General features: G+C 37.5%; 1 protein-coding gene across 1 annotated transcript in view; it reads right to left on the bottom strand.

The window, feature by feature from the left end:
* Positions 1-10,394: 10,394 nt before the first annotated feature.
* Positions 10,395-13,220, bottom strand: part of PROS1 (protein S) — a 68,143-nt gene continuing 65,317 nt past the window's right edge. Inside the window, exon 15 of the mRNA XM_033135377.1 lies at positions 10,395-11,154. Within this exon, the coding sequence (XP_032991268.1) occupies positions 10,994-11,154 (161 nt within the window). The 3' untranslated portion in view covers positions 10,395-10,993. The remainder of the gene's footprint in view (positions 11,155-13,220) is intronic.

Consider the following 13,220-nt stretch of genomic DNA (forward strand, 5'->3'; position numbering starts at 1 on the left):
ATTATGAATTTGTACCAACTGGACAAACAGTTAACCAAGTTTACTATTTGGAAGTGCTGCAAAGCCTGCGTGAAATAGACAAAAACGACCTGAACTTCTTACCAAAAATTAATAGCTCTTGCATCACGACAATGCACCAGCTCATAAGGCACTGTCTGTGAGGGAGTTTTTAGCCAGTAAACAAATAACTGTATTGGAACACCCTCCCTACTCACCTGATCTGGCCCCCAATGACTTCTTTCTTTACCCAAAGGTAAAGGAAATATTGAAAGGAAGACATTCTGATGACATTCAGGAAATCCAGGGTAGTACGATGAAAGCTCTGATGGCCATTCCAGAAAAAGAGTTCCAAAATTGCATTGAAGTGTGGGCTAGGCACTGGTGGACATCGGTGCATAGCTTCCCAAGGGGAGTGCTTCAAAGGTGACCATAGTGATATTCAGCAATGAAGTATGTAGCACTTTTTCTAGGATGAGTTTTCAAACTTAATTGTCCAACCTCTTACACTATAAATAGAACATTTTTTTTTGAGGACTACAAGGATAGTTCAATATTAGGAAATCTGTTGATGTAACTATCTAGAGTATATTAAAGGAGAAAAAAATCATCACTATAGACACTGACACAATGTATGATAAGCTTCAATAAGCAATCTGCAAAAAAATTTTAAAAACTAGAAAAACATAAAGTATTATTGGTAAGTAATTTATAAGTAAATTGATGACTGATATATTTAGAAATCAAAAGTAAATTTCAACATAATGGTGAAATACCGAAAGTAACCCCATTAAAATCAAGAACAATACAAAAGTGACTGTTAATATTAGGTTGGTGCAAAAGTAACTGGGTTTTTGCAATTATTTTTAATATTTTAAACTGCAATTACTTTTGCACCAACCTAATAATAATATTTGGGAAGCCCTAGCTAATATAATAGAAAAAAACAAATTAAGTATAGTATACAAAGAAGGAAAACTATTATTTTAGTAATAGTAAAAACAGTAAAACAAACAAACAAACAAGCAAAAAACAACAAGAAATCCACTGAAAGATATTCCAATCAAATAGAACATTCGGTGAGTTGATGGCATGTAAGATAGATAACAGATGATACTTAATATGTATGATATATAAAATTCTCCTAGACTTCATTGAAAAAGACAATTCATCCAACAGCAAAATATGCGATAAACAAGAAAATCTCTTTCCCAAAACAAAACAATATAAAATTCCAATAAATATATACAAAGTTGTTCAACATTATTTGTTATCTATAAAATACAAATAAATACAATAAGCTACCACTTTTTTCTCACCAGATTAACAAAACGTTAAAAATACTAACAATATCAACTATTGGTGAGGCAATGGGGACAGGATATTTATGAATTTTGAGAAAATAGAAATTAGTATAGAAATTTGGAGGGGATTTGCAATCTCTCTCAAATTTTTAAATTAACATTTATCTTCACCCTGCAATTTCAACTAAAAAGCACCATACAGTTAACAATGCTTATTTATTTACAAATGTACATATTTTAAATTATTTTACATAAAACATGTATTATATTTATAATTTTAAGCAAAACAAAGGTATTTTTTAAGTAATGTCTGAAATGCGAGGTTTCTAGCTCAGTAAAATTGATGAGTTCTGAAATATTTTGGTCTCCACTTTATAAATCATTTAGCTAAGGCATAGATCTGTCAGTCTGAAAGTACAAAAATCACAAGATTGAAGACATATTAGATGGAATCTTACTGCTAGTATAAAGTATATGTCTCCATACATTGTATTTAGAATTTGTAGGAGAAATACAGATATTTCTTAATATTTTTTTTCTAATTTTAGAACATTAGTCTTTAGGAGAATATTTAAAGTAATTTCTTTCTAGGTGCAGCTTTTGTCAACAGGAGATTTGAGCTATTTGTTTATCTCTACATTCCAAAATCTTCAAAATCCCATTGTTGAGTTCCTAGTAAGCTAAAAAAGAATCATGGCAATTTTAACAGCAACATAGCCCTGTCCGTCTAGAAATCCATGTAGCTATGTCTATTCAATATTACAGAGAGCACTTGTTTATATTCCAAACTTCTAATATGACCAAATAGAGCAATAAAATCAGAAAGTGTGATAATTCGCAAAGAACCAATCATTTAAACAAGTTTTACAAAGACTCCTGTGGGGACAGAGCCCCAAAGAGTAGTTTCCAGGCTCTCGGCCTCACATGGAAAGGTGATGGCTCAGGTAGTAAATGGCCATTGACTGTGATCAAATGACCATCAGCTGTGGCTAGTTGGCCGTCAGCTGTAACCAGTGAGCCATTGGCCACTAATATAACTGCCGTGGCTACGCTAGCAAAAACTGGGGGGCTAGCAAGGAGATGGTGGCTGAGCCTGCAAGCGGCGCAGTGAGGGTTACGAACAGTGTGGCTCCTGGTTCCTGTGTCTCCAACCCAGCCGCCAGTGAGAATATAGTGGTGTGACTCCCCTACCTATGGCTCTGTGGGTGTTCCTGTTCGGCCTCACCGTGTCCTGTGTTCTTATGTGGGGAGTGGGACCGCAGACCCCGCCTGACACCCCACACGACACATGGCGCAGCGAGCAGGGTCCCCGCAGGACAACTCCCTAAACCTATATAAAGATAAATTCAAGAGAAAATGTGATATTTTAGTCCAACAGGGGTTGGGATTTTTTTTTTTTTTAACATTTTTTAAGAGCTCTAACAGGCACAGCATGAACTTGTAGAAGTGTCTGCCTCAGCAGCTCCCACTGCCAAAATAGTATTTCCTTAAAAATGGAGCAAGATTCTTTCGAAAAAGAGTTACCTGTCTGTCATGCAGGGTGTCACGCGGGGTCTCAGCTCTCGCTCCCCACATAAGAACACAGGATATAGTGAGGCCAAAAAGGAACACCCACGGAGCCATAGGTAGGGGAGTCATACCACTATAGTCTCGCTGGTAGCTGGGTTGGAGAAACAGGAGGCAGGAGCCACAGGATCTGCAATCCACACTCCGCCACACTACGCGCTTGCCAGCCACCATCTCCTTGCTAGCCCCCATTTGCTGCTAGCGTAGCCACAGCAGTTATATTAGTGCCCAATGGCTCACTGGTTACAGCTGACAGCCAATTAGCTACAACTGATGGCCATCCAATCACAGTTGATGGCCATTTATTACCTGAGCCAGCACCTTTCCACGTGAGGCCGAGAGCCTGGAAACTGCAGTCCTGGCTCTGTCCCCACACTGTCAGTGTTTTATGCTAAAAATTTGGTTTATTATAGAAGCATACAAATTTTCAGACTTTTATTTTCTGTATGAAAAGTATATTTAGCTCATTTATTTATACAACCATTATTTTGTATAAGGTATAAAAGATCTATTACTAGAATAAGTTATTTTTCTTATGGAGAGAAGGTGATAGTCAGTACTTTTAAATGTCCACAGGTGAGCTCACTGTGCAGCCACGTTTGAGAACCACTGGTCTAACCACTTTACATTCACACTATTGTTGATTGATTCAGTATTGAGGGCCAATCAGATCTTTCCCTTGGAATTCTGGAACTGGGACTGAAAGATAAACATGATTATTACTCTGCCATGTATGAGCTGTATATGACATGAACATGCAAATTCAGAAATGGTTGGCAGCCATGTTCCATAATGTTCCAGCTGAAGAATTAAGGAAACCAGCATGTATTTTTAGACCACACTGCAGTTGCTCAGCGAGAAACAGCCATGAGAAACAATGTGAGGGACTTTCCTTAGTTCACCACTGCAATCCAAGCCTCAGGAATAGTCGTCAAGCCCTTTAAATCCATACATCAACCAAATACCTTTTCCAAAAGTTCTTCTTTCGTTTGAGCTAGTTTCAACTGCATATCTGCTATGGCAACTAATGGAGTTCTAATTCATTTGTGTCAGCAATAGGGAACTACTTACTGTTCAGTGTGCAGAGTCCTATTTTTTTTTTTAATATAACGAACTTTTTAATAGAGCTGACTATGGGAGACATGGAAGTTGCTGTTTAGACCACCTTCAAGAGAACCTACTACAGGAGGCATAGCTGATTGACAGCCCCAGTTGTTACCCTTCTGGATCCATCTGGGCTGCTTCCCAGACACTAAGCATGATGAGGGTACTTATGCCAGGCCACTCCTGTCTCATGCAGGACTATCCTGATGGGCAACCTTTTTGAAGAAATCCACATCAACCTAGCTTAAAACTGAGCTATGTACTGAGCTACGAAATTCTTCTCTCAACCTATTTCCTTTTCTCCTTTCCGTGGTGTCAGCCTTACCTGGTATCTGAAGATTCTGTGTACCTATTCCTGCTCTCTCCCCCTTTTCCCTTCACAGGTGTTACTCCCAATAAATCTACTGCCTGCTATATTAGTCTGCTAGGGCTGCCATAATAAAATAATACAGACTGGATGACTTGAACAGCAGATATTTGTTTTCTCACAGTTCTGGAGGCTGGAAGACCAGGTCAGCAGGTTTGGTTTTTTTCCTAAGGCCTCCCTCCTTGGCTTGCCAATGCATGCCTTCTCAGTATGTTGTCACATGGCCATTCCTCTGTGTGAATGCACCCCAGGTGTCTTGTCATCCTACAAGGACACCAGTCATGGTGAATCAGAATCCTACACTTATGATCCGACTTAACTTAGCTTCTAAACTGATTTGCTGAACAAAGAGAAAATAGACTGACAGGCAAACAGTGAGCTCTGTAGCAGTGGAGGTATTCATACAAAGCCTTAGAGACCACATTTCAGTGGTATTATCTGGCCCGACTGATTAGGTTTCTATTTGAATTCCAGACCCATGTACATCAGCACAAAGGTATTCTGTTTTATTCACTTATGTAACCCAGGTACCTGGAACAGTGTCTGACATACTGTATGTTCCACAAATAGTTGTTGAGTAAGTTAATTTATTGTTGCCCTCCCAACACCTCCACAGTTACTGGACACATAGGTGCTTGGGTTCTGTGTGTTAGGAAGTGAATTGGAAGATTGTGATGATTATGAAGCAAACAGGAGATCTGAAAACAGTGTGTGTGTGTGTGTGTGTGTGTGTGTGTGTGTGTGTGTGTGTGTGCTGATTTTTATTCCCCTTTATTGCATATCCTAGAAAGTTCTGCTTGGAAGATAGAAGGTAATGAGGAGTCTTCTCAGAAGTCTTCCCACATTGATGTGCAATTGCAGCCTTCCTTGGCTACCACAGGTAGTTCTTCACTGGGGTGGACAATTTGACCACTGGGAAGAGTCTACATTATTATACCAGTAGTTTTCCATTAATGAGGGCCATTAAAGCTCAGTCTTCCTCATTAGAGGAAGGAAGGAAGGAAGCAAGAAAAGAAGGAAGGAAGGAAGGAAGGAAGGAAGGAAGGAAGGAAGGAAGGAAGGAAAGAAAGAAGAAGGAGGAAGGGAAGAAGGAAGAGAGGCAGGGAAGGAGGAAATGTGGGAGGGAAGGAGACATCCTTGCTTTCTAAGAAGGAAGACAGGATTGGATGCCAGTTTCCATGCACAGCACTCTTGTGAGGCTAGGTAGACTGATGAGTGAAATAACAGTTAGCGCTTGAGTCTTCAGATCCTTTGTCTTTTCAGACATTTCCAGAGAGTATTTTACACAACAGAGGGGAAAGTACAGTTACCAGGGAGTGTGAGCGTTCAGCTCAAAGTGGCCTGGCATGAGAGAAAAATTTCTTTGAAAGCTACTACTTTTCTTTGTGTAGGCACTTGACAAAACCTTTCAAGAGAAAGTTCAGCAACAAGTTCTGAGCTTTGAGGAGATGCTGGAATTTTTTGGTGCTTTCAGGGAATAAAAAACAATATTTGATTTTTCCAGACTAATTTTTCTACATATTTCTTGTGCTATATCAAAGTCAGAAGAGTGTTTGAAATCGAGAGAAGCCCTTCAAAGGAGCTCTTATTGAGGAAGGTCACAAAAGCAGCACCATAATGATTGAGTCTACCAAAGGGTGCAATTCAAGCCACATCCTTCCTTTATGGAATCTGAGAGAAACGGCACTCTCTCTAACTCAGTAGTCTTCATAAGCTAGTCAATTTGATGTGCTGCCGGGGGTGCTCTCCTGCACTCCCAGGAGTTGCACATTGATATTTCTAGATGACTATTGATATGCCAGCAATAGCCAATGATGCTTGGGATCCTTGTATGGCAGTAGGTTTAAAAGCTCTCACAGTTCTGATTCCAGCATTAACCTCCCCACAAAATCTTTCACCGAATCTATTTTCATACCCTTGTTTTTTTCTTTTCTTCATTGTCTTTTTTCTCCTAGTTTTGTACACACACACACACAACACACACACACTCGTTCCTCACTATCCTTTTATTTGTATTTTTCACTCTTTTGCTTTGTCTCTTCTGTTGCGCGCGCGCGCGCGTGTGTGTGTGTGTGTGCACACTTACATGCACACAGGAGACAAAAGGGGTGGGGAAGGGAGTGCACAAAGCTAGAGATACCCAAAAGCTGGATATATGGCTTGTTCCTCTGGTTACCTGTGGCAATCTCTGATTTACTTGTCTGAGACGGGGCCAGTGAATCTGATAAGCATCTTGGGTTGAGATCCACTAGTTTAATAATGAAAGCCCGTGAAAACCAGGATTAATCATATGTACTTCATGCAATAAACAATAGATAAACAAAGGAAGTTTTGAGGATTACAGTGAAATATGATCCCTGTGTGAGACATCATCTGAAAACACTGTGGGCAACAGGACTTGGAAGCAGAGAAACTAATGGAAATTCCTATCCATCTTACCGGGCCTAATTCAAACAGCACCTCACTAAGCTACCATTTCAAATCCATTTATTCCTCCTCATAGCCCCCTGCGAACGTTTATTTCTCTGTTGCTTCCATTGCCAAACTTGAGCTCATATTGTAATTACTTGTCCATTTTGTCTGCTATCCCCTAGACTATAAATTTGTTGATGGCAAGACGAGGGCATTTTCTCTATTGTTTTCCAAGGACTGTACCAGAGTTCTAATTGTGTAAGTTTCATTATCAGCATTGTGTAAGAGTCATTATCAGCATTCGCTTAATTGAATTAAATAATATCACATTTTTCTTCAAAACCATTACACTGATAATTGAGACTGAGTAACACAGCAGGCTGTAGGTAGAGCTGGAGACAGAATTTGTTCACTCCAATATAGCATTTACTAAGTGGTGGGATAACTAGTAAGAATATAGGGGCGGTACAGTTTCAAATTTGGGCATGAACTCTTGTGGCAGATGTCCTGGGATGGAATCCAGCTTGGCAACTTGCTAGCTGCACATACAAAGAAGGCTAAGACTGCCAGTTTTCCAGAACAGCCCACTGTTAGTCCTGTGGGCTACCTTGTACATGCCGTTAGCTCAGGAAGATACTCATCCTCGAGGCTCCAGCCTCAGCCCCAGGGTTCAATATGGCTTTGTTTAATTACATTTTGATATTTATTCTATGTGCATGTTTTATTATTTTATATGAATTATTTATATCTATATAATTTATTATTAAATTATTAATCATAAATTAATAATAAAGTATTTTATATCTATTTTGCTATTATTTGGGAACTTCGGATAATAATGCTAGATTCTTCCCATGTCGGTTAAATATTGGCCCAATGTCCTTCTCTTCAAATCTATTTGAAGAAGGATCAAATGTACCAAAGTTGTTTTTCCATCTAGAGACTAGTTATGGAATGAGATTTCAGATTCCACCATTTGAAACTTTAGCAGGAAAGAGGATTTGTCACTAGTAAACTGCAGATTTTGTTGTACTGTTTCTCTCATTAAATTAGGGTTTTCTTGGGAGTGGGCTTGTTGTGGGAAGTAGTTGTAGAAGGAAGAAATGAGTTCCCTGCTAGCTATTCTTATGCACAACGTAAATGCTGTTTCACGCCGATCCAAAGCATTGCAGAAGTAATCCTGGCTTGGGATGTGCCTCCCAGCCTCAGTGGTGTCCTGCTTGTTCCAAACTTCCCCATACTCAGTTCCCCTCTAATTCTGACTTTCTGACCTTCACATATCTTGGTTGTCTTTTGACAGTGTTAATCTGATTTAGGAATCTGGCTTGTGGTGTTTATATTAATATGTACCAAAAAAAAAAAAATCCTTATAAGATGCTGATCCATGTCCCTGCCCTTCACCTTCACACTCTGTACACATGAACACAAGACAGCCACGAGCTGGGACTGGCCCCGAGTGCACCACTGGATGAACCTCTGACCAATGCCTTTTTCTTTGGAGAAGATCCACTTTTCAAATATAAATTCTCTGTGAAAGCTTGAAGCCTGGTATAGCAAGTAACCCATGGGTAAGATCACTGGCAAATCAGTCCCATCTGAGGGAACAAGCTATTATAGGAGCAATGATCAAAAGTTGTATTGCTTTAATTTTTTAGTACAACCTGAAGGAACCTGCTTTGTAACTCCAAGGACAGGAGTCAGAGGCCTCCCGTAGGCTGACGTTAGTGTCACTTCCTATTCAGTGAGGCTTCACTCTTCAGACATTCTAGCACACGAGCCTCTACAGACACAGAGGAGGTTCTCCATAATATGTGTGGCGGAATGAATGAATTAGAAATTTTACACTTGTCCTTAGAGAATCGAAGTGACCCTGTCTTCTCCCAACACTACATCAATAGCAATATCAAGAAATCCGAAATAAAATTATTTCAAATATCGCAGTCTTCTGTACTAACCACAGAGACTGAAGGCATAAGAGATTTCCAAAAGAAATAAGGCAATAGTTAAACAAATATATAAAAATAGCCCTGTCTCCAGCAATAATGCCAGTTCCAGAATGAAAAGAAAATTGGAAATACTTTATAAGATTCATGGGAACTGAGACTATAATTATAATATCAGACAGGGGAACTGAGGTAAATAACTGTTCTCACAAATTAACCATTATTTCTACTGATCTATAACCTATCTCTGAAAATAGTAAGTTCTAAGGGACTCTGTAATGAACCTGTCACTTGGATTTTTCTCATGACACAAAGCTCAAATAACACCAAATATGTTTCTTGGCCTTCAAGAAACCACTGTTTTCTAACAACCCTTTAAAAGTAGGAATCTATATTTCTTGACAAAGATCAAGATCAAAGATCAAATGAAAGATTCTTAGCCTCAGGTTTAGACACCTCCCCCACCCCCACCACCGCTAAGCCACATGTGAGCTCATCTCAAAGATAGATGAAATTTATAAATGAGTCGCCGGAGCCTCTATGAAGATTACTGCATGTTGGAAGGTATTTTATTTCTGATGAGAAATGTGGAATTGTTCCCTACAGCTGAGTGTGTTTGGATATTACTAAATGAGAATCAGAGAGCTTCTCCCCATCAAAACTTCATTTTTTCCTTCCTTCTTTCCTTCCCTCCTTCCTTCTTTCCTTCCTTTTCCTTTCCTTTCTTCCTTCCTTCCTTCCTTCCTTCCTTCCTTCCTTCCTTTCTTCCTTCCTTCCTTCCTTCCCTCCCTTCCTTCATTTATTTATTTTTCCTCTTTATATACATCCAGTTTTTCTACTTCCTTGCTTTTTCACATCCACATAATTATCAGTAGTTTCTTGCTGAAATTCATCACCCACAGTACATGGTGGTATTTGGGAGATAAATTACATCCAGTAACATGATCTAGCACAATTTCTGGTACGAGTCAAATACTCAATACATGTTACTTTTGCTTTTCTTCTCTTTATGAGCTGGGGTGTAACAGCCATAATAATTCATCAAATATTCAACTAAAGAACAACCGTGCTTCATGTAGAGTTCCATGTGTGTTATGTAATTTTATGTTTTATGAAAAGAATTGATAGAATATAGACATTAGTCATACACATTTTTAAAATATAAACCAATTTATTATGTTTTACATAATGTAAAATATCTATAGTGGAAAAAAATTATTTTCTAAAACTCAGTGAAACATCTGATACATGCCTTATGTGAACAGTAGGCTGAGGAGTGATAAAACTGCCACTTGAAATGCATGACCAGCAAGTATGTGGCAATCTTACCTCCTACATCAAAGACACAATATTACAAAGACACAATATTAACTACGTCCCTCTGTAGTTCTCCTTTGATTAAAATCTGTTCTAGTTTTCGTACTTCCTTTTGTCCTTCAACAATCACATTCTGACAACTTACTCTGGAAATTAAAGTTGAGTTCAGGGAAAATTATGAACTTCCACCTTATTCATTCTTTCCGTCATTAGGTTCTGCCTTTTCTAATCTAGAACTTGTGTGATCCACACAGCCAAATTTAAGGAATGTCCCCTTCCCAGCTTTCCACACACAACCCAACACAATCTAGTACCTCATCCTCTTGGAGTCCAATTACTAATCGGCAAGATTTCCTGTGCTACTGTCATGAAAATGTGTACCACTTATTTTTCTTAATTCAGTAAAACTACTATTTCAAATGTGAAGCCATGGGAAAAAAAGATGAAGCCAACGCTGGTCCCCCTGAGGAATTGTTTTGGAATAAAGCTTTAAGGCCTTCTGCTCAATTCAAATGAATAGGCCACTGTCTTCTTCTGCCTTCGTTAGGAAGAAACAAAAACACATAAAATAGTACCTGCTATGATCAATAGTACTTAGTCACATGAACTTTTGTTTGGGTTTTCTGCCTTGCCTTCTGAGAAAAACATATATTTAAACACTAGTTTATGAGGATAAAATTGAATTTGACTTTTACAAACATAAAAATGAAGAAATATCATTTGTAGCAAAAAATTCAAATTAAAATTTTCTCTGTTTCTTTATTTATTTTCTAGACAGCAACAGAAGTAAGAATGTTTTAATGAAATTTATATCACCAGAGAATCTTGTTTTCTTGAAAAAGGACCTTTTTTAAAATTCCTAGGTCAAAGTACCATAAAATAATCAAGATCTGCACATCATGAGTAAAACCCTTCGACTATTATTGAAACACAAGTATAATTACAGCCAGGAAAAAAGATGTTATCAACAAAGAAAAGATGTCTTAAGTATTCATGTTGTTTTTCAAAACTGAAGGACATGAGTGAGCTCTAATGTCATTATGTTTAGAAACGGCTTCATCCAGATCCAAGTCTACACCGTTAACGTTCACTTCCATGCAGCCATTAAAAAAGGCATTCACTGGTGTTGCACTGAATGGAACATCTGTAAAAACAGAATATTAAAATATTAGCCCAAGACTTTTAGCATTGCATTTGCTTACAGTTAGAAGAATTATTCAGACCTCCCAGTTCCAATCAAATTCTAGTCCTAAAGGAAAAGTTAATAATGGAATTCTACTTAATAAATTTATATTAAGAGATGCCTATGTATATAAGGTATTGTGCTTGGCATTGAATTCAGCATCCATGAGTTCCTCTGATTTCATAAACACAATCAGTTCTATCCAAACTTAAGGTAAACACATGTAAAGAAGAGTAGAAAAAAGCATATTCTTACGTATTATGTTCTACTTCATTATCATCTCTTTAAATTTAACCAACAGTTAAAGCATTGTTAAATCATTTTTTTCAACTCTAAATTATAGCTACTTGGAAATCTATTTTAAATGCCATAATAAATATCACTTTTATTATTACTGGCATAAAATTAAATTCCTATGTGTTTCCAAAGAAATAGTTTCCTGCTGAGCATACAATGACAGGTCATGATGGGGAATTCATTTTTATGTAATGTTTGGTGTTCTAAAAATGACAATTTTAATAATGCTTCAGTGAATAGTTTATGGCCTTTGGACCTTTCTACACTTTGATTCTCTTTATCAAAGTTAATACTTAGGTAAACCTTTACATTCCTAAGAACTATGGTTCATCTTAAGAATATCAATCTTTCTATTGCTTTCTCTTTTTTTGTCATCTATTCTCCATGAATTTTAATTCCCAATGGATATTCTTCAGCCCTTATTCTTCCTCAGTATCTTACGCAAAATTACACAAACTTTAAATTTTCTCCAAATTGACAATACAGTGAATAAAGTCCATACTTTTCTGTGGGCTGACAGCATTTTTTAAGAAGCCCTTTCAAGTCTGGTTGAGCATCATAGATTATGCCTCTATTATTTAAAAACCTCAGAATCATCAATTTTCCCTGAATTTCATTTAGAGCATGCCTATTTTGCATGTCAATTATAATTTATTCATCTCATAGTACATACTTTTAATATCTCAATTTTCAGTTCCCCTTAATTTTTCCTCACCCTTTTTCTAAAAACATCTTACCTGAAGTCAGTCCTTAGTGCTGTGGTCAAAGTCCTGGAACCACTGACATTTTTATAGTTTCACTTCTTTGAACTCTTTCATTGTTTGATCGCATAAAATTGCATTCAAATAAAATTATAATTCCTAATATTTAAATTAATGAATTCATGCTAACTTAACTAACTCCCTAATAATAAATCATACTAACTTATCTATGTTTGGCTATCTACCTATCTATCTTCCTATCTAAACTTTTGTAGTCTATTTAGTACTATTCCCCAAAAACCCAGATAAAAATTCCCTATATAGGAAATAAGTCTCTGATCAGTTAAAGTGATATAATGAAGGTTACAACAAATCCAGACATCAAACTCAGAATTCTCCCCATGAGAATAACCTGCAAATAGTATTTGAAAATTCCTTTAAAGAAATGTCTCCCTCAATTTTTTGTCATCTGAAGTAAAATGTTTATGCCGATTTCATATTTTCCAATATTAAGTTAAAGATAAACCTGCTTTTCCTCCAGTTTTCTCCATCTTGGTAAATGAAATCTCCACCAGGCTAATAATGCCCGTGACAGATTCCTTAAGACATCCTATACCTGCCTTTCAATCGTTAAATCCTATTAATTTTATTTCTCATACACATTTCCAATCTGTTTACTATATACCATCTCCACTGCCATCACCTGAGGCCAGCAGCTCCCTCATCTGTAAAACAGGGACACTAATAGCATCCCCCTCACTGGACTATTTTGAAAATTCAATGAGTTGATATGTTTGAAGCACTCAGAACACTTCCCAGACTGTTTATTATGCACCAATTGATGGTAGTATAGGTGTTGCTGCTCTTACTAATGCTGCTTCTCCCTCTGGACCACTTCAGGAGTCCCCAACTCATCTCATCCACCTTTTCCGCCCGCCGGTCCATCTCCATCCATTATACACAGTGGATTTTTTAAACTGCAATACTGATACATGACTTCCTTGCCTAAAACTTTTTAAAAAATGATTT

This window comes from Rhinolophus ferrumequinum, chromosome 2 (genome assembly GCF_004115265.2).
Source record: "Rhinolophus ferrumequinum isolate MPI-CBG mRhiFer1 chromosome 2, mRhiFer1_v1.p, whole genome shotgun sequence".
Lineage (NCBI taxonomy): Eukaryota > Metazoa > Chordata > Mammalia > Chiroptera > Rhinolophidae > Rhinolophus > Rhinolophus ferrumequinum.